The sequence below is a fragment of the Archocentrus centrarchus genome, unplaced genomic scaffold (genome assembly GCF_007364275.1).
Source record: "Archocentrus centrarchus isolate MPI-CPG fArcCen1 unplaced genomic scaffold, fArcCen1 scaffold_83_ctg1, whole genome shotgun sequence".
NCBI classification, from domain to species: Eukaryota; Metazoa; Chordata; class Actinopteri; order Cichliformes; family Cichlidae; genus Archocentrus; species Archocentrus centrarchus.
The window spans coordinates 47881-74652 of NW_022060293.1; the positions used below are offsets into that span (position 1 = coordinate 47881).

General features: G+C 39.2%; 1 protein-coding gene across 2 annotated transcripts in view; it reads left to right on the forward strand.

Moving 5' to 3' along the window:
• Positions 1-4514: 4514 nt before the first annotated feature.
• The window catches only part of LOC115777881 (neuronal acetylcholine receptor subunit alpha-7-like), a 44004-nt gene continuing 21746 nt past the window's right edge, over positions 4515-26772 (forward strand). Inside the window, exons 1-2 of one of the 2 annotated variants that reach the window (XM_030725897.1) lie at positions 4515-4735; positions 23298-23437. In XM_030725897.1, coding sequence (XP_030581757.1) covers positions 4666-4735; positions 23298-23437 — 210 coding nt within the window. In that variant the 5' untranslated portion in view covers positions 4515-4665. The remainder of the gene's footprint in view (positions 4736-23297; positions 23438-26772) is intronic. The other variant, XM_030725898.1, reaches the window with a different exon arrangement.

Consider the following 26772-nt stretch of genomic DNA (forward strand, 5'->3'; position numbering starts at 1 on the left):
GACCTAAGTCATTGTTTAATGAAAGTTTTATTTTTGCTTAAATCATTTTATTTTCAACGTTTGGTTCAGTTTTTGTCTTTTCTGAAAAAAACTGAAAAACATTATTTTAAGAGGGTGACAAGATGGAAATTTCACACTTATTTTTGTCTTGAGAATATCGAGATGGTAGCTAATCTGTGATTATTAATCCTGACTATCACCTTTTGGTTGTTCTGTGATGTTCTGTTGTCAGTAATTATGTATGCTAAGTGTGTTTCATGTAGTAGAAAAATACCATAGGGATTTGAAAAGGAAAAAAGAAGTAAAGCAGTAAGGTCACAACATTATGTAATTAAACAGAACAGTTGCCATTTGTAAAAACACAGAGAACTAACAGCTCCATAAAGTCTTCAAACTCCTTTCTGTGCTTGCCTTTTTCTCTGTCTTGTTCATCTCCTGGACTGGAAAGATGTGAGACCTCAGCACTGAAGTGAGAAGCTCACAATCAACTCATAATGGTGACACATAAGCTAAATCTACAGGAATTATACTTAGTGTGTCATTTTTCATGTTCATGCATGTTAAATAAGTTTGCTAAATAAAAATGTTTGGCTGGCACCTGCATACGTCCTTACGGTGCCAAATCTTTATGGTGGTGCTGAAAAGAGTCTTCGTTTGGACCCCTTTTTGCATTCAGAACGGCCTTAATTTATTGTTGCACAGATTCAACAAGGTGCTGGAAACATCTCCAGTTCCACCAGATCCCAAAGGTGCTCTGCTTGACTGAGATATGGTGACTGTGAAGACCATTTGAGTACAGTGAAATGATTATCCTGTTCAGAAAAGCAGTGAGAGGTGAACTGAGATTAGTGACATGGCACATTACCCTGCTGGAAACAGCCATCAGAAGATAGATACACTGTGGTCATAAAGTGATTGACATTATCAGCAACAATACTCAGGTAGGCTGTGGAATTTAAGCAAGAATTAGCTGATACTAAGGGGCCCAAAATGTGCCAAGAATATATCCAACCTGCACCATTACACCACCATCAGCAGCCTGAACTATTGATAGAGGGCAGGATGGGTCCATGCTTTCATGTTGTTTATACCTAATTTTGACCCTACCATCGGAATCTTTTAGCAGAAATTGAGGCTCATCAGACCAGGCAACATTTTTCCAATCTTCAACTGTCAAATTTTGGTGACCCCATGTGAATCGTGGCCCCAATTTCCTGTTCTAAGTCGACAGGAGTGGCACAAGTGTGGTCTTCTGCTGCTTTAGCCCATCTACTTCAAGACTTGATGTATAGTGTATTCAGAGATGCTCTTCTGCATACCTTGGTTGTAATGAGTGGTTATTTGAGTTACTCTTGCCTTCCTATTAGCTTAAAGCAGTCTGGCCATTGTCCTCTGACTTCTAACTGCGACTCACTGGATATTTTCTCTTTTTCAGACCATTTTTTGTAAACCCTTCACATGGTTATGTAGGAAAATTCCAGTGGATCAGCAGTTTTTGACCAGCCTGTCTGCATCTGCACAAAACCATGCTGCACAAAAAGTCACTTAAATCACCTTCCTTCCCCAATCTGATGTTCAGTTTGAACTTCACATGACTAAATGTATCGAGTTGCTGCCACGTGATCGGCTGATTAGAAATTTGTGTTAAGAAGCAGCTGAGGAGGTGTTCAAAACAAAGTGTATAATTCAATGACTTTTTCTTTTACCCTTTAAAAAACGGTCTCCTTGTAACAGCATAATTCTTTCACATACAAACAAATTAGATTCTGTACAGTTAATCTGGCATTGATACCTTTTAACATGAAACCCACAGTGTTATGTCAAAACTTTTAGCATTTAACTCACAGTTTGTTCATTCTTTTCTTTGGCAAGACATGTTTAAGATTCCTGCCTTCTCACTTTCTAGATGCTTTTTTCAGTGAGATTATTTGGAAGGATGAAGTTGGGATCAGAGGTTTCACAGAGCCTACTGTGGCTTTTGAGACCACCAACCGAACAGATATGAGATTCTGTACCAAATCAGATCTAACAGCATAAATCTCCTCAGATGGAACGCCATGTGGGGTATGAAAAATAGCTAACACCAGTGGTGCAGGGCTGCTTCTTAGATAATGCGCCCCTGTTCCATTGAGAGAAGTAGAAGAAGAGAGAAGGAGACAGGGAGCAAAGGCGTTGAGAACATTTGGAGAAATACGCAATGTTCCCCCTCATTGCCTGTCGGATTCTATTTTCGACTGAAATTATTTATGGACTGGAATAAATAGGTCATTTGATTATAAGCCAGCCTGGCACAAAAAGGAGACAAATATGACAAAATTACAGTTGATGAACCTCTTTGTAATGTTAGGAAGGGGGAAATTGCAGTATGATGCATGGCACTTCAATAAATGATGATCTACAGCTGTGGGAGGTGGAGGGTACGCACTGGTGATCTGTGTTTGCTTCTTGGGCCAGAATAGTTTTTCCTGTCCAATGCAAACACTAAGATGAAACACATGACTGATAAATCCCTTTTTGTATTTGGACAGCTATTCTATGACCTTGTGTTTGATAAAAATACGCATTTATGTATTTTATTCAGCCTCTTTGGCCAGCTCAACAAGTTTTTCACCTTATGCTACAGTTACACTCGGAAAAACTGACTGGAGACTGCGATATGACAAAAATGATTGCAACTGTGTGCAATGAACTTGCAGTCTTGCTGCCTTTGAAGTAGGTGCTTTGGAGACAGGAACCAGGTCTGTAACCCCTCGCAGTCAGTTGCACTAAAGCGACTTTAGTGCATCAAGATGGTGATGGGCAACAGAGTCAGTCTGCTTGTGATTGAAGTGAAGTTGCCAATTACATGAAATCTTTTGTGATAATACGCCAATTAACTGTGATGAATCAGAAAAAAATTGCAAATCTGTTGATGTTTAAATACACAGAAATGCACATTAAACAAAAATTCACATTAAGTATTGATATTCAGAGTCCAGCCAGAGGATCATAGATCTGAAACAGAAATTGAGAAATTCCTCCACAAATAGTGATATAGTTGCTGCAGGACAGCAATTTAACTGCAAAATGACAGATACTTGGCAACCTTGCTTTTATAAAGGAATATAACTAGCGTACAACCAGATGGCAACCAGTTGCGTCAAGTCCCCTGCTGCAAAAAGACACACTGGAAACGAGTTGCACTGATTGGTTCAGACTGACTCAGATTGATTGCAATGTGTTGGAAATCTGTCTGCCTTTATAAATTAGACTGCAGTTGGTCTGAGTTGGACTGCAATTGTTTGGAGACAGGTTTCCTTCCACTAGACCACCGGTGCACCTGCCTTGTAGTCGAAAGTGGTTGCCCAGAGGTTGAGGGTGTTGCATGCTCAACTAACTGCCACATCTACTTGCAATCAGCTGCCAACAGCAAATAAAATAAAAATTAAATGCAATCACCAGGCAACCACCAGTTTTTCCTAGTTGATTATAAGAAGCTATGCATAGAAATAAGCGTTTAGTGATTTTCTAAGTTTTGTTAAGGGGTAAATGAATGCTGAGTCATAGAGAGAAAAATTCTGATACTTTGATGGGATTGGTTTAAAACTTGGTGTTACTTTCAGGCCACAATGCTATTCCCAGGTAAGCTATCAATTCAGTTTTCTTTCTGTGATTATATTGCTGCCATAACAATACACAGTACTGTAATATGGCTAGCAGCTGATAACCTAAGCCTAAGTTCAATAATTAACACATTATTTGTCATTTGTTTATACTGTCATAGGACTTACATCAATTTGCATTTTATTTAGGGTTACATGTATCTTGGCCAAGTGCAGTGTCCAAAAATACAGTAGTGAAAGTATTAATTAATGAACTGCACTACTGAATTAATGAGCTTGAACAGGTCTGCACTGTAACAGTGGAGACCTGAGCTCATTCTTCTCACCTAACTCTCTAGAAGAAAAAAACTGATTTGTTTTTTCATGAAAAGCTAAAAAAAGTTACTGTTTAATTCTGTAGTTTATTAGACTACAATGCATACAGGTGTGACTGGGGCAGCACAAACACAGTCCTGCTGCACCATCATCTCCACAATATGAGCAATAAAAACGGGCTGGACACACACAGACTTGTTTTTATCAAGTTAGTACACTAATCTAATCTTTGGTCATTGTCTCATTAGCAGTTTTAGGATTTAACATTCAAATGTGAGCGAGGCTTAGAATGGAATAGAATAGAAAATAATGGAATCGAATGCTTTTATTGGTTTTAGACGGACTGTACGATGAGATTCTAAATTTCAAGGTCTAGCGCACAGTTATGGGCTTACAAACATCTCATTAGTCTCGTCTGTGGTGACACGCCAGTGATTGAGGCTATTAAAGAAACTTTATTGTATCATCGCTTGGGCTACCTGTGATGCGCACTCAGGCTGGGAGGAGGTACACTGTACAGCGTTGTGCTCTGTGTGTGTGTGTGTGTCTGTGTGTGTGTGAGGGAGAGTGAAGCAGCGTGAACGCGCCAATCTGAACTCCGCACTCCTGTCTGTCAGTCTTTTTTATCTCTCACACCGTCCCGGTCCCATTCGTCTTTCCCGAAGCCTCATGTTTATTCCACCGCCAAGCCGGAGCAGAGTCCCTGTCTAGCCGACACAGCCGGCGGAGTTCACTGTGCGGTGCCAGCATGCGGTGCCACAAGTTTTGGGGACCCTGTTCGATTGGATTTTATATTTGGATCGCAATGCTTTTCAAAGGTAGGTTTGGGGTTAATTTGCGCTTTCCGTCCAGTTTCAGTGAATCTAATAAGCAGTATGGGGGGCTGTGAGGAAGATACTGACTGGAAAACGTGTTGTTGACAATTTAGACCTGAGTTTACGACCGCAAGTCCTTAAACGACTGGTAGGACATATTTTCTGCAATTTCGGAAAGTTTTCTTATATTAAAAACGCAAAATTAATATAATAATTCGAAACGAACTGGCATAAACAAACCAGAGTTCGTTTTTATAATTTAATATTGGGACGCAACATGGAAATGTTTGATTTTAAGGTATGGACCTCACAGCAGAGGACTCTTTGTTTAGTCGCGGTTTTTTTGGTTAGTGGTCTTCGTAAAGGTCTTAAAGCCAAGAACAAATGAAGTGAGAACACGTGCAAACCTATGCCACACATGACGTGGCATGATTGGCATGACAGTTATCCATGGACAGTATTCCAAAACACACACACACACACACACACACACACACACACACACACACACACACACACACACACACACACACACACACACACACACACACACACGCAAGAGCACAAGTCATATAATGACTTCTTGGAAATGTGCAGTTTTCCTCATTCAGTTTTTTTCTTTTAGTTTGCAAAAGGCAAATGTGAAAACTTACCAGTCTTTGCAAACATAGTCTTTGGTTTATTGATGCTGAAGTTGAAATTTTGCGATACACAAGAAATAATGATGATTCACCCATTTTTTATTTATTTTTTTGTCTTTTAAATGGCTATCCAAAACACAGGCAAACCTCCAAAGCATGTTTTGCAAATAGGGTATCATAACTGAGTGTAACAATGTGCCACTTTTCACATTTGACTGATGCATGCAGAATAATAGCTCCTGGGGCTTTTGGCATTGGGATTATATAACCAGCTAGCTGCTTAGCGTGCCCAGTGTGTGCACATTCACTGCGCCATTGGTAAGTAGGTTTAGTCTGTCAAGGGAAATCTGACAAAAGCCAAAACCTGATGTGTTAGTTTCCTCAAAACAAACAAATGATTTTGGAACAATTTGTGCTTCATGCAACACACAGGACATAGATTTACTGAAGCTTTCCTGTCTGCAATTTCAATTGTGACTGAAATGGTACCATTAACTTAGAATGTAAATAAAGATTCAAAGTTTTAAGTCTTTTTGCCATCCTTTACTGGATGCCTCTGGTGGCTGTTATTACTTGAACCTTCAAAACATTTAATGGGCCTTCAAGCTGGATCTATAGTTGCCATGTTTAGCTATGTCTTGGACCTTCCCAGAAACATCACTGGAACAGGACACTAGAACTAAGACTGATTCAACAATCACCTCACCAGGAGGACTATAATGTGCAGTATCCGAATCAGCTGATAGCCCCCATCACATATGTGACAACACCCCAACCCATTTTTGAAGTTGAAGGTGACAGGGAAAACAGAACAAGGATGAAGGCTCACAATTAAATAAACTCAGCAGAAAATCTGCAGGTTCAGGAAAACATACTGAAACTTACAGTAAGTAAGCAGCAGCAACAGCCTGCTGCCCAGGCCAGTGTAAAGCATGTACCCCCCCCAGCTTCCAGTCTCAGATACCAGCTTCTCTTCATATGTCTGACTCAGAATCAGGTCTTTTATTTGAAATGAATTGGAGAAAGCAAGACAAAGCAAGAATTCCAGAGTTAACGGATAGAGCTACAGTAACAGTAGAGATGTGGACTGCAGCATTCTGCAGATTTGCTCTGAAAATGTGTGCTCTTGTACTGATGCTGGACCAACCTGAACAGAATGGGAGAATTGAACTGAATTGTGGATCTCATGTCACTTGACTTAAATCAAAGTTCATTATATTTCCCGAGAACTGGTTTTCATCACTATGCTCGCTACCAGCGCATACAAATGCTAAACTCCAAGCCACTAGGCTATGCATCATCAGACTCAGTCACTCCAAATCACCTCTTGCGAGATACTGAGATGCTGCATTACCTCAGGTAGTTTACCTTGAGTCTGACCTGCTTACCTGACACCACTGGAGGCACAGTCAAGTGATGGCAGAACAGTTCTGGAATCACTTTGTGAAGAACTACCTGCCCAGCTTGAAGTCAGGTAAAGTGGCTGGTAACAGTGGTTATGATAGCAGCTACCCAGAGTACTTTGACCTGTTCATAAAGTAACTCATCTTATCTCAGGAACTCTACGCACTGCTGAGATACAATTTAAAGACAAATGTGACCCGCTCTGTCGGAAGTCGCAGTGGTTAATACTTAGGCAAATGGCCTATAAATCAGTGCTGTGTTGCGGGTCATATCTGGGTTCACGGGATGTTCTTAGCAACAAGGGAGAGATCGCTTACATGTTTTGACCACTTGTATGTGCTACCAGTGATGTCATTAAAATTATGTTGCATATTTCATATGCCATTAAAATTACTCTGCAAATTACATTGCACGTAAGTTCATTCATTTGTTATTTATAATGGATATTAGAGAATATTTATAAATATCAAGAGCTGTATTTGTTGTTAATATTGTCTCTTAAATTGTTAATATCTAGACCGGCAAGTCAGAGTGGCCATGCTAACACCACATGGTTGGTGAAATTAATATGTACAATTTTGACAAATATTTACAAGTGTTAATATTCTATAAATACATTTAATATGTTTGTGTTCAATAAAATAACATAGAGTGTTGTAGTTATGAGTAAGGTTTATGTATATTTACAACAAGGCTGTAGAGTTTTTATGGTCCTTTGCTGTCCTCTAGTGACTCATACAAAATAGAGCGGTCAACTGGGGAACTGATGTTGTAGAGCACTTTTCCCTTTTCTAATTTCTGTTATCTTTATTTGTAGACCACACTCAGCCAGAACATCAGTAAAAATTTAAAGGGAACCCCAAGTCTTTTTAACATCGTTTGCCATCCCTAAATGCTCGTGGTGGCTGTAATTACTTGAACCTTCAAAACACAGGGTTTCTTACGCAATGGTTAACAGGTTGTTCTGGCATTAACTCAAATGTTCAAAAGTGTAACACAGTACATGGACATCTTAAACATTTGTATGTAGGTTTACAACTATTTTATTTCTAGATCTGTAAAAGTCTGTAGGTTGCATTCAGTGTGGATGAGATGTAGTAGCCATGACTTCAGAGGTAGTTGTACCACTTCAGAGCTCCTGGAGTAGGATTACAGAGGTGTTAGGACATCATAGGTTGTAAATCTCTCCTATATGAATTCATCTATCCAGAACTCCACTAACACACTACATCCTATGTCTGATCCCTGCTCACTACTGTAGTCTATCACACAATGCTGAAAATGATGTGTTAATGAAGGAGTTCATGGTTCATCGGATGATTTAAACATCCCCCACACAAAATGGTTACAGAATGTGCACTTGCACTTTGGAAGCCTAGAGTTACGCAGAGAAGTGACAAGCATTAGTAGTTAGCTACAGAATGTGGAGCTCTTTGAAATCTATTATATTAATTGGAATTTTTAGTTTTATTTTTATCCCAAGAGTCTCCTTTACTCTCCCTCATGTATCATTCTTCTACCCCATATCATATCTCTAGTTTTACCCTATTATAAGGGATTTTATACACTACTTTATGTCATAGACATACTGCCTCACTAAAATCTTTTGTCTTTTATTAGTGTTTGGAGGTTCAGAGTCCCTAATTTAAGCCCTTCAAGCATGATCAGAAATTTCATGAAATGCGTAGTAGTCCAAGATTTTAAAGAAACTGTGATGGGCTTGTTGTCTTCGCTTTTTTATACCTCCATCTTGCACCAGTTCTCTTTTCTTCCCTGGATTCATTTTGTATCTCCTATTTAACTCAGATCAACTAATTTCTCTGAGTCTTATCTTCTCCAAGTCTCCCTAGCTGTATTTTGAATTATGTTAGATAACAGGCTAGTCACCTGGGTTACATGTAGGTTTAGAGCTGCTGAACATCTGGATGCTTCACTGCTGACCGCCTCTGATTCATTTCCTTGCCAAAGGACTGATAGTAAAATAATGAGCTGCTAGACCATTGCCAGTGTAGATGTGCCCTTAATTTACATGAATGCACACTTGCTTAGTGTTGGAGGCAGAGTACAAGACACTGTTTAATCCATTCATGCACACAGGTACAGTGCTTTGCAACATTCTCAAGCCACCCCTTAATTTCTTTATATTTTGATAGAAAAATAGGAAATAGGCACAGCAGTTTGTTGAAACATACAAGCATGCATGGAAATACAGTATATAAGGCAAAAACAGAGTTTGTACAATTCTACCAAGCTTGAAAGTCAATATTTGATGTGCTCATCTTTATTCTTTAACACAGCCTGAACTCTCTTTGGCAAGCTGTCTTGTAATTTCTTTAAGTAGTCTTCAGGAATAATTCTCCAGGCTTGTTGAAGGACATTCAAAGCTCTTCTTTGGATGTTGGCTGCCTTTTGTTCTGTTATTTTTCAAGATGATCCAACACTGTTTCAATAATGTTTAGGTCCGGGCTCTGGGGAGGCCAGTCCATAAGTGATAATGTTCCATTGTGTGGTCTTCTATCCAGGCATGCTTTTACTGCATTGGTAGTGTGTTTGGAGACCAATGTTATGCTAAAAATTTAAGTCCTTGCCAATCAGATGCTTTCCAGATGGTATTGTATAGTGAATCAAAATTTGATGGTACATTTCTGCGTTCATAATTCCATCAATTTTGACAAGATTCCCAACACCACTGGCTGAAGTACAGCCCCAGACCATGACAGAGCCTTCACTGTTTTTTACAAATGGTTGCAGACACTCATGCTACCTCGCTCCTGACCTTCTCTGTACAGATTGACAACAATTAGAATCAAGCATTTCAAATTTGGATTCATCACTTTACAAGACCTGCTGCCATTGATTTTCAGCCCGGGTCTTGTGTAATTTGGCATCACTCAGCCTTTTCTCACTGTTTCCCTTCCTTAAGAATAACACCCTTCCATTCTGTCCTACAAGTTCTGATGAGGCTTTGGCAAACAATCTTCATTGGCATTTTTTATAGATTCAACTAAAGAAATGGGAACAAATGATGTGTTTCTGCAACAGGCTGCTAGTATCAAAGTGCCTAGAGATACAATTTTAAACTGATTGCTTGCTCAGTTGTCCATTGAACACTATAACATTTTATAAGTCAGTCCTTACTGCAGCAAAGGCATGTGTTGTAGTTAACACTCTAGCCTGTATTTTCACACTGATTTGGTATGTGTATTTTTCCAGCTTCATGATTTGAATACTTTTCAGTAAATGTATCATCTTTAGACCAAAAAAAAAAAAAGAATTCTGGGAGTTTGGCCTATTATATATTCCTTATTCATTTAATAATGGCAGTCTTTCTTTATTTGTTTCTCCCATACACACACTCATGAATACAGTACACTAACACAAGCTATTTGCATGAGAAAGGCTCTAGATATGTAGCATTTGTTGTGGTGTCGATTCTCTGGGCCCTCAGGGAATGGCAGTCTGTTAGCAGTTCCTTTGTGCAGCATAGTCCCCGCCAGATTCATAACTCTGGTCCCCGAGCATTGTGGGTTCAGAGCCTTTTTATGTTTCAGACTGGATAATAGATCAAGTTTTTTCTGTCAGTTTTTGAGATTTGCCAAGTATTTTGTATGAAACACAATTGCAGCAGGTAATATATAATGGTTTTGTTTCTTTGTATGTGGATGTTTTATATCCTGTCTCAGGGACAAAACTCAAAGAAACCTGCTGGCAGCATGTAAATAAATGTTGAGTCACAGTGAAGTGAAATGAACATCTTTAAAGCTTTTTACTTGTTTTTTTAATCTTCCCGAGCCTTTTGTTACTACAGTTTTGTAGTGCTGTTGTTTATTCACCAGGATTAATGTTACATCATTTAGAACCTCAGGGGTCCCAGCTATACTAGAGGCTCTGGGTTAACTGTCAACAGAGTCTGTCTAGGAGCAAGATCACTGATGTGAACAACAGTTTGTGAAGACAATTTTAACAGGAGATATCTTTTGAGTCTTTTTAAACTGACTAATGTACTTGAGATGCATACTTGTCTGGGTCGTCATCTCACTGCATTTGAAGGCATGTCCAGACGGCAGAGGCATGGGCTGGCACAAGTATGTCAAAAGAACAGAAAGTCTTAGGCATACAAGTTGAACAGAAATGGAGACAACACAGTCCCCCTGTGGACTTCACAGGGCTGCATGCTCCACCATGAAGCCATTACAATGGGAATAAGCTCTCTGCATCATGTATACTATTGCATTATCTACTCCCAGATCTGATCTGTATGCAAACTCGAGGGTCGAGACATTTTCACCTGTCTGTGGTCTTTGGTGGGCCAAGAGCAAATTTTCCAGTTTCTTCATCGCATGTGATGTGAGGGTAACTGGTCAGCCTGCTCATCCATGTCTTTATGGACCTTCTTTGTGCACTGGTGCCCAGTCATGTTGGAGCAGGAAGGGGCCATCCCCAAACTGTTCTCACAAAGTTGGGAGCATGAAATTGTCCAAAATGTCTTGTGTGCTGGAACTAAGGGGCTGAGCCCAACTCCTGAAAAAAAGAATCCTCCCCTTCACAAAACTAAACTTGGCACAGAGCAGGCAGACAAGTACCGTTCTCCTGGCAACCACCAAACCCAGACTAGTCCATTGGATTACCAGATGAAGAAGCATAATTCATCACTCCAGAGAACACATCTCCACTGCTCAGTCCAGTGGCGGCGTGCTTTACACCACTGTATTAGATGCTTTGCATTGAGCTTGGTGATGTAAGGCTTGGATGCAGCTGCTTGGCCATGGAAACCTATTCCATGAAGCTCTTTACGCACTGTTCTTGAGCTAATCTGAAGGTCACCTGAAGTTTAGAGGTCTGTAGCAATTGACACTGCAGAAAGTTGGCAACCTCTGAGCACTATGCACCTCAACACCCATTGACCCTGGTCTGTGATTTTATGTGGCCTACCACTTCATGGCTGAGTTGCTGTTGTTCCCAATTGCTTCCAGTTTGTTATAATACCACTAACAGTTGACTATGGAATATTTACTAGTGAGGAAATTTTATGACTGGACTTATTGCACAGGTGGCATCCTATCACAGTACCAAGATGGAATTCTCTGAATTCTTTCACAAATATTTGTAGAAGGAGTTTGCATGCCTAGATACACCTGTGGCCATGGAAGTGATTGAAACACCTGAATTCAATGATTTGGATGGGTGAGGGAATACTTTTGGTAATATAGTGTAGCAGGAGATAGTCTGCTTTAGATGCATTTCACTACAGGAAGTACTCAGTTTGGTCTTGGCAAGTGTGTTATCTTAGTTTACTCTTCTATGGAGTTGGCAGTTTAAAGACCATTTAATATGTGATCCAACTGCATCTGACATTTTCTTTCTTACTTGCAGTTTAGTTGAAAAAAGTTGAGGGTTGTAGTGCATGTGTGGGAATGGCTCTAGTTACTCAGGCCTGTTTATTGGAAAAAACCAAAGCAAAACAAAAAACAAAACAAAAAACAAAAAACAAAAAACAAAACAAAAAACAAAAAACCCAAGCCATTATCATTTATGCACAGTGCAAAGCAGCTCAGCCTGAATAGGTTTACCTGGGTACATCAGGGGCCCTGATTTAAGAGGTGGTCATTTAGTACTCTGCTTAAAATAGCAATTCTGTTGTTTTGTTTGGGTGTATGTCTTAAGAGGTGTGTGTGACAGAGAGAAAGAGAAAGAGTCCCTCAGGCTGTCTGTGTGTGGATAGCCTGTCTGATGAGCCTGTTTAGAAGCCTCATCTGAACACACTGACCCAGTAAAAATATTCAAATGGGTCAGAATCAAATAGCTGAATTTCTCAGTATATATTAATGTGTGAGAGTGAGTGTGTGACAGAAAGAGAGCATATTAATGTTCTTAAATGCCACCCCGAATAAAGAAATTTTTGGCTTCATAGTTGGGAGAGATCACTTTACAGTGGTCACCTTCGACCACCCAGTGACTGTGCTGTTTGTTTGCAGCTGATTTTGTCAGTGTTGCTGATAATCTTGACAATCTTATTCCTTTGGAACCTAATGTGCTCATCCTTTGCAAATAAGAACAAAAATATTTAAAGGTAAAAGAAGTAAGTAAACATAGGTACAGAAATAAGGAGAGAGGTGTGCTATAGAAGAATGAGGAATTTCAGCAGAAAAGTGGGATGAGGTGACAAGAGAGAAGGTGTGAAAAACAGAGGAGAGAATGGAAAGCTTAAAAGGGCTTGAGAGGAGAGGATGGGGAGAATGCCCTTCTCATTTTCTTTTATAGATTTGCACTTGACATTCAAAAGTGCTTGAGATAACTTTTTATGTGTGGAAATACTCAGCCCCATCCATCCATCCATCCATCCATCCATCCATACATCCAGTAGATAAAAGCACTACATTATCAACTATGCCAGTGTCATGTGTTTACTACACATAGTTTAAATATGGTGATTTAGTACTAAAATTAATAATTTAGCTTGACTAGGTAGACTTCAGAGGTTTAAATATGACTTTGCATAAAAAAAACCTTCTAACCTGATGCTGACCAAAATGATCCAGAACAGTGTCACAGATACAGCTGCCCAATTCCAAGTCGGTAGTAGTTTTTCTTGTCACTTTGAATTTTGTAAACCGTTCCTCTGTTGTAATGGTTCAGTTTTTACATAGTAAAAATATCTGTTACATTTAAGCTCTCAGACAAGTTGCTATGATGTTGATTAAGTCTTATCACCACTATTAGTATTAAGTAAGTCAACTTTGTATTTCCCAGTTTGCCAGGGTTTTTAATTTGGTGTCTCATAGCAATACTTTTGACCTCATCCAGCAATATATAATTCCCCAGAGCTGAAGAAACCTAGGAAAGCTCAGAGCAGCATTTGATTCCAAAGCTAAAAAAGAAATTCAACTTTCAGAGGAAAGAAGCTCCTTTGGTGTGGGTTTTCCTCTGCATGAGCTCACATCAACAGTGTTTATGTAATTAATCTTCACCACCAGAAATCAACCCAAAAAGTCTGCACGGCACATTTAAGATGCTGTTTTAGATTGTGTATAATGAGTCCAACCCACAAATCACTAATATCATTATTAATTTCTTCAGTATTTGAACAGCTCTGAAATTCTACTGGCATACGACATCATTACAGACTGACTGAAAGACAGGGCGACTCATTCCTGGACAAGCTGTCTTATCACTGCAGAGCAAAAAACATTAAAAGCATGATGCTTTTCAGACCAAATTCACATCTCCATCTCTATTTTTAATTTCCTCTCCATTCCCTTCCACAATAATCTGTGAGCTAGTGCTTACATCCAATATTTTTCTAATAAATTTTGATGTCAAGGAAAGCCAGACAAATAAAATTGGTGCAGTCTAAAAGTAGACCCTTTGAATATATGAAATGTATTCAACTTTGCCCCTGTGGGTGAAGGTGCCCTGAAATGCCCAGAAGCAGCTGGCTCTGCTTATTAGAACTAAATACCTCAAGGTAACCTCAGAGTGCTGAATCATTATGATGGGTTAACATGCACACATTAGTACATACTGGACTAAAGACAAATCACCTGTTTCTGTGGAGTCTGTGTCTAATATGGAAATGAGGACAAAGACAATTGTGAATTCTAAATTGGTCTATGCATTCGTTACAGTTGACACTAGAGTAGCATGTACTATGTGACTTGTAGTGACATCAAACACATTGCCTGGTGTTTGTACTTGACTCAGAGGTAGCTGTCTTGAAACCTTTCTGCTGCTCAACTCTTCGTTTCTTTTTTTCCCCTGCAGTTACACCAATGAATAATTATTTGAAGCATTTAGATTTTTCTTTTTCCTGAGATTTACATGTTTTTTAGTTTTGCTATTTGTGTAACGTGACTCAGCGGCAGTCTCCTGCTGGAAGTCTCAGTGTTTAACCAGTGATAAAGATACTGACACAGGGTAAGCAGGTCATCAGAGCTGTGGGATGGAACCAAACGTCATTAGCTGGGAGGGGAAAAAGGCAAAATATAGAACTACAATGGGCTGCAGTGGGCTCAATGGGGCTGAGCATGACAACACAGCTTTCCCCCACTCTCTTTCTTGTTCTCACTCACTTGTGTAATTGCCTACTGGGAAAAGTCCAGGTCCTTCTGATGTGGTTGGGCCCCCTTTGTTCATACCAGGCCCAGTCAGTGCATGAAACAGAATGGAGTTTTTAGGTTTTACTGTGAGTATTACCAGCAAAGTTCTGCCAAAAATATGATTTTCTTAAACTAGAAAATGTTTTTCTGTCAAAAACTTGTCTGCTTGAATATTTTTACTTTTTTGTACAGAATAAATAAATGAAATGATCAGTAATACTAAAAGTAATTTGAGAACAAATTTTGATCAGGTGAGTACTGAGAAGTACTAAACGTCTTAATTTTACCATATTTGTTATATACATTTATTATACATTTTGTTGACATGTTTCTTTATGTTTTTAATGTTTCTTTTTATTTTGTCTATCATGTACAGTACTTAAACTTATTAGACCACCACCCAGTGTAGGTTTTATACCACAGCTGCCCTAAATTAACAGTGTTGGTAACTGCATTTATGTTACTGTAATGGTTACTCCACCAGTTTGTGTAAGGTCTCTAATCAAAATTAGATTTTTTATGATAAAATGTAGTTATTGTTTTATTGAATTTTCCAATTTATAGTTTTATAAATATTGAGAAAAAATAGTAAAGTACGTCTTTTTTTTTTTTTTTTTTTTAATCAAAATGCCAAATTACGGTTATTTACTTGAATTTCTGAACAGAAAAAAAGTTTTAGTAGTTGAATGCTATGTTTTATTAATTTCTGACTTCTCAAAGAAGTCCAGTGTGCCGGCTCAAATTTGGGTATAAAAGCATAAATTCGGTTTGCTATTTGTCTAATAATTAACAATATAATTTTTTTGTTTTAAACAGTTATATTTGTATATTTGTTGTATATTATATTTGTGTTTTTTTAATGACAGGTGGTCTAATAAATTTCTTAAGCACTGTACTAAAAATACATTACTTAATGAAGTAAACTTTTAAATGTTTAAGCATTCATCACTAATCCAAGACTCTTAATAGCTGCAGGTTACATTTCTATAAAAAGATTAGCTGATCAACATTAGCTTCATTCACTCATTCACCAGATCTGTGGCTTTCATCTGACTTTACTGGCCATTAAAACCTGACTTTTCTTACTATTTATTCATAATAAACTCATATCAGTTAACTACAGATTCCTCTAACATCCCAGTGTCATCCTTTGTTTCTGTGTTTATAGTATTAAAAATGAAATTCTGTCTCTGAAGTAAGATGGACAGATGGACTTCCTTCTGACATTCCTCTATTTTAGAAAACAAACAATGAATTAGCATTTCGCTTTGAAAGAACCCCCTCCCTCAACACACACACACACACACACACACACACACACACACACACACACACACACACACACACACACACACACACACACACACACAAGCTCTCATCCACAGTAATCCACAATTATGAGCTCTTATTTGCAGCATTAGTATCTCACATCTTTAGGACGTGTTTGTGACCTTTCTGAAGCAGGCAGGGATAGTCACTACATTTTTCCACTGTCATTTCCAGGCTAGACATTTAGTAATATTTAGTTCCTGAGACTGATATGATTGTCTCCTGACCTTCTCTGCTAATATCCATAAATGATCTGACCTTCACTTTATAAGTGTTTATATAAATATTGAACACATTCTCCGTTGTACAGTTTTGCTAATAATCAATAATTTAGATCATTCCACTAATCAGTGACCTTCTCATAGGACTGATCATTTCCTGTAATGATCTGTATGAGGTTAGACTGACTGAGCACTGAAGACATTTATTGTATAAAGTAAAGAGAGGATGCTAAACTGCATTTCACTGTTTTAACATTGTTCTTAGCATTGTTTCTTTTTTAACAGTGACAATAAAAATGCTATTCTATTCTATTCTATTCTAATGTGCCTGAGTTAAACAGGAATAACACATTTAGTATAGGCATGCCCAGTGAGACACGTGTGCTTTCTTTGTTTTATTAGGGAAGTTAAAGTTGTGTGCGTAAAAGACTCAATAAAAAAAAATATATATATATGATGTAGCTTAGTTTCAACAAAGGTCAATTGGTCAAAGGTTAAATGCATTATTAAAATTTTTCAATGTTAAATTACAAGTTATTTCTTTACTGTACTACGGGAAAGTACTCTCAACTCCTGAAAGCAGTTCATAACACCAGCATTCACCCCTTAAGCCCCCCCCCAAGCAGAGTTTTTTGGGAGCCTTAAGTAACATACTTGTGAACTTAAGTAGGTCACCAGGCATAAAATCAGCATTAAAGAACCAGGATTTTCTCTTCCCAACATGTTGGGAAGTACACCACGAACTGCCTGCTGATCTTCTGCTGGTGGAATGGTGGTTAGCACTGACCCCTCATAGAAGATAGCTGTGGGATTAAACCTCCCTGTGCCTTTCTATGTGGACTTGGTACGTTCTCTCTGTTCCTGTTTCCTTAGCTTAATCTTAACTGGTGATCTAAATTATGTGACCTAGAGTTTAAAGTGCTGGGTCATTGCATGTATAGGATTTGAATGCTATACATACATTGACACACTTTTATATATACATTTCCTGAAAGAGAGAAAAGAACTAAGTACTATGGACTTAAATATTTTAAATTGTAATTTTAGTCAGGTTTTTGTCTAACATGTAAAATTCCATAGTAATATGCATCTGCATATATTTGCAACGTGGTATATACAGGTGATTTGTCTTGGTTTGGTGGTATGAATGAAAGGAATCACATGGAATTGAAATAAACTTGTGCTTGTATCTCAGTCACTTAACCTCGAAGGTCAGACTTCTCAAACAAGATATCAGGAAGACATGTTTACATAAAATAATATTTTGACCTCTCTTGTTCAGCTAGCAAGGTCTGTTATTACTGCACAAACTCTAATATGAATTATTCTGCTAGATGATTCCATCTGTAAGTGACTTATATGCTTATGACATATTTTACAGTACCAGTCAAAAGTTTGGACACACTCACCCATTCATATGTGTTTTCCATATAGAAAATATAAAATGTATGACAAATATGTAATGTATTAATTTGTGATCTAAATTGTGTCAGCTACACTTTTGCATTTAAACAAGAGAGTATCATTAGCAATCATGACTTGGTAGAAATCAAACAAAAACAACAGTGATGATAAAAAAATTATAATTAAAAAAGAGCATTAGGCTAAACTGAGCTTTTTAGTTGTTTCTCTGAGGAATATCTTTCTAAACAGTTTTCCATCATGCTTTTTTAAATAATAGAACAAACTTGGAGAACAGTGAGATAAACAAAGAAGGTAATGAAAAAACATATCTTCCAGTTCTACTGCTCCCTTCACTTCCTTTTCTCATTCCCTCCACTAATTTTTTTTTCTTTAATGATGCCTCTTGCTGTGTTGCTGGAAATGATATCTTCATTCCATCTTCTCATATAATCTTCATTAGTGAGGTGATTAAAAAGAAAACAAAACAAAAGGTATGAATCTACCCCTTCCTCCCTAATGTACACTGCACACGGTTGTGAATTGAAGTTGGCACAGTGGTTCATTTGATTTGATTATTTAATTCTGTATGAACTTGGTTTTATGAGACAAACAGCAACAGAGACTGAGCTTTCAAATCTTCTCTATTAGTTTAGTTATGTTTGTTTGGCCCTCTGTTCACATTTCACAGTAATAACACATAAAAATGAGGAGAGAGGTTGGCAGGATAGCAACTGCAGATGAGGCTGTGTTTGAGTTTTTGTGAACGTGTCCATGCAAATTTTATTGTGCTTATATCAAAATATTTGTGACTTCTTTATGACTTTGTTGTGTTCTTTTTTTTTTTAAATGTGTTTTTGTCCTTGCAGATCCCCTGAGGAAACCAACTTTTAGCACATTCACTTGTAGTCCATTCCAACATATTTGTAAAGAGCAAGAAAAATAAATGGTTCAAATGGCACATAAGTGGTTCAAAGAGTTTAAATGTGTATCTGGGTAAACATGAATTCATCTGTCCCACTTGAACAGAAGGTACTGGGTCTTGGGTGGATGGATACATAAAGTCTGAGAGTGTGAGGCTCCTTGGGAGTAGTCAGAGGGATTTTGCTGTGCTGAGCAGCTTCTTGTCTTTGACCTAAGGCTCTGTCCTCCTATAATTCTTCTCATTACAGTCTTAATGTTCCAATCAGCACCATGCTAAGCCAAAGGCATGCTTCTATCATCTTCACAGCTTTAAAGGGCTATGTCTGTAATCCCCTCTCCTTTTTCCCCATTCATTGTACATGCCTGTCTCATATTTTTGCTCTGTTTTGCTGGATTACACCATCTACCATTTCTCTGTTGACTGTTTACACTGTAAAAAAAAACTCTGTAATTTAACATAATTTTTTCTATAAATTTTACAGAATTTTCACGTTATTTTTAAATATGTGAAATATCATTAAAATTACATTAAAAAGACAGTGAGTGAACATGTCTAATGTAAACTAATGTGAAATGACCCGTGATTAAACATGATTTTTACATTTTTTTTTACTGAAAATTTTTTTCGCACAAAAGGACTGGAAGAATACAGTCAGAAGTGAAATTTTTTTATTTTAAAGATAAAACTGTTAAATTCTAGTTTATTTCTGTAAATACATATCTAAAATCGGAAGCACTGAGTGTAAAATTACACAGAAAATGTCTGTGATTTTACATGGATTTGTTAATTAAATAACAGATATGTTGTGCCATTGTGGAAGTGGAGACAATCTCTCAAGCGTGTCCTGGATCTGCCTCAGGGCCTCCTCCTGGTAGGACATGCCTAGAACACCTCACCCAGGAGGCATCCTGGTCAGGTGCCACCACCTCAACTGGGTCCTTTTGATGTGGAAGAGTAGAGGCTTTACTCTGAGCCCCTTCCGACTGGCTGCACCCCTTACCCCATTCTCTAATGCACCCTATCCACCCTTTGGAGCAAGCTCATTTCCACTACTTGCATTCATGATCTTGTTCTTTTGGTCACTACCCAAAGCTCGTGACCATAGGTGTCATGTCCTGGGCCGTTTGCCCAGCGTTTTGTGTTTGGTTCATGTTTCCCGAGTCTGTCTTCCCAGTATGTTTTGATCCTTGTTCCCCTTGTCCCTGTCTTCCCCTGTATTTTAAAGTCTGCGTCTCTGTCCTGAGTCTGTGTGCCAGTTCCCCATGTTAAGTCATCATGTACCCTGGTTTGTTACTTCCTGTGTTTTTTGGCAGTCTGGTTCCCCTGTGCTTTGTGTTTAGCTTTGCTTCCCCTGTGTAATTAGTTTCATTTGCCTCACCTGTTGTTCCCTGCTGTTTTCTCTTGCCCTGATTACCCAGTGTGTATTTAAGCCCTCAGTTTCCATCTGTTCTTTGTCACGTCGTTGATGTTTTGTGCCCGAGTATTTCCTGTGATCCCTGTGGCTTCCCTTTGTCTCCCCTCATCTACCTTCCAAGGTGTTTGTATTTGTTTTCCCCCATACGTAAACAAATCCCCTTTTAAGTTATGTTTACCTCTGGTGTCCTTCGTGTTTGCCCTTCCTCGCCCGTTTCCTCCCCGGCCATGACAATAGGTAGGGACATATATCGACCGGTAAATTGACAGCTTCACTTTTTTGCTCAGCTTTCTCTTCACCACAATGTACCGATGCAGCATTCACATCACTGTAGGTGCAGCCCCAATCTGTCTGTTAGTCTCCTGCTCCCTTCTCCCCTTACTCATGAACTAGACCCCAAGATAGTTAAACTCCCCCACTTGGGGAAAAATTTTTTATTATGATTTTTTATGAGTATATAACCTCTGCAAGTACTGGTAAGCTGTCAAACCAGTTTACAGCCCAACCACCCTGAGCACACCTGATCAGGTCCCTGACCCGATTGAGGGACCACCTGGGAACACCATGTGCCGTTTGTGTGGGCTATATCTCAGGAGTTCGAGCAGGTCACCTAGTTATTGGGAAGTTGGTAGTTCAATCCCAGTATGCCAGGTTAAAAAAAAATATATTTTTTTTTTCAAAAAATATGTTGATTTAATGAGTTTGCTGTTCTGTGATTGTCATAATTCCAGACACCTGTTGGTTCTATGAAACCCTTTAAAATTGTTGTTTTTGCCAAAAACAAACAAAAAATAAACATCAAAATTTTATGGGACTTAGCATTAACGGGTGTTTTTCTGCCCTATACTGACAGCATACAAAAAATAAATGCACAAGATAATAAATCTGAATATAAAACTACACTGTTACTTTATTAGGTACATCTGTTCAACTGCTACTTACTGCAAACATCCAAACTGAGCATCAGAATCTGGAAGAAAGGTAACTTTGAACATGGTTATTGTTGCCAGATGGGCTGGTCAAAGTATTTCAGAAACTGTTGATCTACTTGACTTTTCCCACACAACCATTTCTGGGGTTTATAGAGAATATTCTGAAAAACTATCCAGTGAGTGGCAGTTCTCTGGACAAAAGTGCCTTGTTGTTGCCAGCGGCCAGAGGAGGATGGCCAGACTACTTCGAGCTCATAGGAAGGCAACAGTAACTGAGATAACCACTGGTAACAATCAAGGTATGCATAAGAGCATCTCTGAATGCATGACACCTCAAACCTTGAAGCAGATGAGCTACACCAACAGAAGACCACACTGGGTGCCACTTCTGTCAGCTAAGAACAGGAAACTGAGGTTACAATTTACATAGGCTCACAAAAATTGGAGAGTAGAAAATTGGAAAATGTTGCCTGGTCTGATGAGTCTCACTTCCTTCCGCTACATTCAGATAGTGTAAGAATTTGGCATAAGTAACATGAAAACATGGATCCATCCTGCTTTTTATCAATGGATCAGGTTGCTGGTGGTGTAATGCTGTGAGGAATATTTTCATGCCCCTTAGCACCAGTTGAGTATTGTTTAAACGCCACACTACCTGATCACCGTTACTGATTGTGTTCATCTCTTTGTCAATGTAGTCATCTTCTGATGATAGAAAAACCACCATGGTACAAAGCACAAATCATCTCAACTGGTTTCTTGAACATGACAATGAGTTCACTGTACCTAGATGGCCTTCACAGTCACCAGATCTTAATCCATCAGCCAACAAATCTGCAGTAACCCCTGATGTTGTCATATTGATATGGACCTAAATCTCTGAGGAATGTTATCAGCAACTTGTTGCATCTATGCTACTAATAATTGAGGCACTCCAAGAGGCAAAAAGTGAGTCGAACCCAGTACTACCAAGATGTCACTAATGAAGGGGCCAGAGTGTATATTGTCACTGCCATTGCTAATTCTCAGCTAATTACAGCTTGTGTAATGAGCTGGAATCCAATACCAGAATGAAACTCTTCTGCACCAATCTCCAGATGTGCAAGTCACTCCATGTCACTAATGATGCTAATGTTTCTAGAGAAATAATACTACATTGAATAAAATTATTGGACATGCTTATGATGTTGTTTAGTCATTTTTGCTTTGATACTCGAATCCCAGTTGTGTCATACTAAAAGGCAGAAAATCAGATTATTTACCCTTAGAAAGTACAAAAAGGCCCTAGAGTACATACAAGCAGTCTCTTGCTGCAAAATAGTGATTTCAAGGATAGCTAAGTGGCTTGAAGTGAAAGTGAGGTTGTTATTTTGCATGTCATTCTCTTTAATTTGGGAGAAATGAATAGAGCTAAATATGTATGGAAAGTTTGGTAGAGAGGATCGATAATGGCGAAGAATGCTGGGCCAACAAACGCATCATCCTAATCACTTTAATCCTTCAGACCCCCCAGACTCACAGTCCTGCCACCCTCTCTGTGTGTTACAGTCAGCAGATGCATATGCAGATGTCAGCACTTGGTTTATTTATTCATTATTCATCAAAACTTACGGCTCAACATACTCAGCTTCTTCTCATACACTTTTCATGTCAGTTCACAGGATAAACTGTAGAAATCAAAAGCATCTACAACAAGGCAGTGTGGCAGCTTGCTTGAAACTCTACCTGGTGCCAGCACATGAAGGGTAAAAGGTTCTCAAGACAATTAAACTACTTTCTGGATAAGGGATTCAGCCTCAATATACCATAGATTATGTTCCAAGAAATGGGATAGTCCAAGCCAAAATACTGATGGGTGTTTTAAAAAAAAAAGTCTCTCTCTGTAACATTGTTATTCCACCACTAGAGTTATGGCTTAAAAATGCAAAACATGCCCTATAAATCACACAGTGACCTTGAGAAACTATTTATAGAGAGTGAAGGCTGTGTACATTTAACTCTGGGATGTGAGCAAACTATTGGTGCTTAGGCATAAAAAAATTAACAAAAAACCTCAAAGATCTCCTTACTTCCTCTACAAAAGAATTTTCTCACATAGCCTCCATGCTTTTGTTTTGAATATTATTTAAATGCAACAGACGATGCTTTGGTTTCAATATGTATTCCACACAAACCACTTTTCTTATTGCCTTTGTCCTCCAGGGTCCTTGCAGGGTGAGTACCAGAGAAGACTGTACAAGGAGCTGTTGGCTAACTACAATCGATTAGAGAGACCTGTGGTCAATGACTCAGCTCCAATCCTGGTGGAGCTGGGCCTCACACTGCTGCAGATCATAGATGTGGTGAGAAAACTGATTCATTTATATTTTATATATATGTGGCTTGGTGTCTGGTTTGGGCATTTTAGAAGGAAGAATGTATGTTAAGATATTAAGTTTGCAGTGTGTAATTTCATGGAAACCTGAAGTGTAATTTGGTTACTTTGATGGCGGCATTTACATTTTTGTGTTTAGCCAAGTGTCACATTCATGGAGACTTTACCTTGTAACAGTTGTGGCTCTACGGGTTGCGCTAACTTTACAGGTGATGTTAAGTATTATAAAATACAGGCAAGTCTATATGCAAATATATTTTCTGTGTGTATATTTGAAGCTATGATGTGGGTATCCATGGGATAAGTGATGAATCAAGCACTAGATTTGGGTTCATTAAGCAATTTTAAATGCATAAGTAATGCACTTTTGTTATTTCCATTCTCTACTGGTAAAAAAATTGAAGGACACTTTGAAAACACATGAGATCTCAATGGAAAAAATCATGCTGGATATCTATACTGATATGGACTGAGTAAAGTGTTAAGAACGAAAGGATGTTTGATGGAAATGAAAATTATCAACCAGAAGGACAAATTCAAAGACACCCTGAAAGTCAAAGTGAAAAAATGATGCGGAGGGCTAGTCCATTTTGACAAAAATTCATTGCAGCAACTCAAAATGGTACTCAGTAGTTTGTATGACCCCCACATGCTTGTATGCATGTCTGACAATGGTGGGTTATGCAACTAATGAGATGACGGATCGTGTCCTGGGGGACCTGCTACCAGATCTGGATCAGGGCATCACTGATCTCCTGGCCAGCCTGAAGTGCAACCTAGTGGCATTGGATGGACTGAAACTTAATGTCCCAGAGGTGTTCTATCGAATTTAGGTCAGGCGAACATGGGGGCCAGTCAGTGGTATCAGTTCCTTCAAGCTGCCTGCATACTCTTGCCTCTACATTGCACCAGGAGGAACCCAGGACCCACTGCACAAGTGTAAAGTCTGATAATGGGTCCAAGAATTTTATTCCATCCATCCATTTTCTTCCGCTTATCTGGGGCAGCGGGGGCAGCAGCCAAAGCAGAGAAGCCCAGACCTCCCGCTCCCCAGCCACCTCCACCAGCTCATCCGGAGGGACCCCAAGGCCTTCCCAGGTCCTTCCCAAGTCTGCCTCGGGGCCATCTCCCAGTAGGACATGCCTGGAATATTTCACCCAAAAGGCACCCAGGAGGCATCCTAGTCAGAGGCCTGAACCACCTCAACTGGCTCCTTTTGATGTGGAGGAGCAGCGACTATTCTCTGAGCCCCTCCCGAATGACTGCACTCACCCTAGCTCTAAGGGAGAGGCCATCTACCATGCGAAGGAAGCTCATTTATGCCTCTTGTATTGGCCATCTTATTCTTTTCGTCACTACCCAAAGCTCATGACCATAGGGTCAGGGTGCTATTTCCTAGCCTATAGAGGTCTGTGTGTCCCTCCATGGATACAGATCCCCAGACCATCACTGATCCACCACCAAGCTGGTCGTGCTGAACGATGTTCATAACGATGTTCATAACATTCTCCATGGCTTCTCCAGACCCTTTCATATCTGTCACATGTACTCAGGGTGAACCTGCTCTCATCTGTGAAAAGCATAGGGCACCAGTGGTGGACCTGCTAATTTTGATATTCTGTGGCAAATGGCAATTGAGCTTCATGGTTCTGTGCATTGAGCACAGGTCTCATTAGAGGATGTGGGGCCCTCAGGCCACTCTCATGAAGTCTGTTTCTGATTGCTTGGTCAGAGACAGTCACACCAGTGGCCTGCTGGAGGTTATTTGTAAGGCTCTGGCAGTGCTCATATTTCTCCTTGCACAAAGGAGCAGATACCAGTCCTGCTGATGGGATAAGGACTTTCTACGACCCTGTCTAGCTCTCCTAGAGTAACTGCCTGTCTCCTGGAATCTCCTCCATGGTCTTGAGACTGTGCTGGGAGACAGCTCTTTTTTGAACTTCAGGTAACCCCAGGTGCTGACATCAGGCTGACATCACTGGAGGCAATCTTAGTGCAGAGAGTTATCTAGATGAGATTCTGCAACAAGTGTCAATTCCTTATTTGCATGGTCTGGGACAGAACCCTATTCTCCAAGATGACAACACTTGCCCCCACACAGAGCAGGGTTTATTAGAAACTAGCTCCAAAATTTGGGAGTGAAGAGCATTGAACGACCTGCTTGCAGTCAATTAAATTAAATTAAATTTTATTTAAATAGCACCAAATCACAAGAAACAGATGCCTAATGGCACTTTATATTGTAAGGTAAAGACCCTACAATAATCACAGAGAAAACCCAACGGTTAAAACGATCCCCTAAGAGAAAGCACTTGGCGACAGTGGGAAGGAAAAACTCTTTTAATAGGAAGAAACCTCTGGCAGAACCAGGCTCAGGGAGCAGCAGTCATCTGCCACGACTGGTTGTGGCTGAGGGGAGAGAGAGACAGGACAAAAGACACTGTGGAAGATATAATAATTATGTGGAAGAGATAATTAATAATAACAAATGATTAAATGCAGAGTGTGTATAAGCAGGGTAAAAAGAGGTTAATGAAAAGAAACACTCAGTACATCATAGGAACTCCTAGGCCTATTGCAGCATAACTAAGGGATGGTTCAGGGTCACCTGATCCAGCCCTACCTATAAGCTTTATCAAAAAAGGTTTTAAGCCTAATCTTAAAATAGAGAGAGTGTCTGTCTCCTGAATCCAAATTGGGAGATGGTTCCACAGAAGAGGGGCCTGAAAGCTGAAGGCTCTGCCTCCCATTCTACTCTTAAGTATCCTAGACAGAATGTTTTTAATTTCAGAAATATTGTGCAAATGCAAAAAAGCAGTCCTACATATTTGTTTAATATGTGCATTGAAGGACATATCCTGCTAAAAATTGACTCCAAGATTTCTCACAGTGTTACTGGAGGTAATGCCATTCAGAGTAAATATCTGGTTAGACACCATGTTTCTAAGATTTGTGGGGTTGAATACAAGAACTTCAGTTTTATCTGAATTTAGAAGCAGGAAATTAGAGGTCATCAAGCCCTTTATGCCTTTAAAACATTCCTGCAGTAACTAATTGATGTGTGTCATCTGGCTTCATGGATAGATAAAGCTGGGTAACATTTGCATAACAACGAAAATGTATGGAATGCTTTCTAATAATAATACTGCCTAAGGGAAGCATGTATAATGTAAATAAAATTGGTCCTAGCACAGAACCCTGTGGAACTCCATAATTAATCTAATGGGCTCGACACACGGGGAGCGACAAACGACAGCGACGAATGGGTCGCATCGCCACTGGGGTGAAACCGAACACACGGGA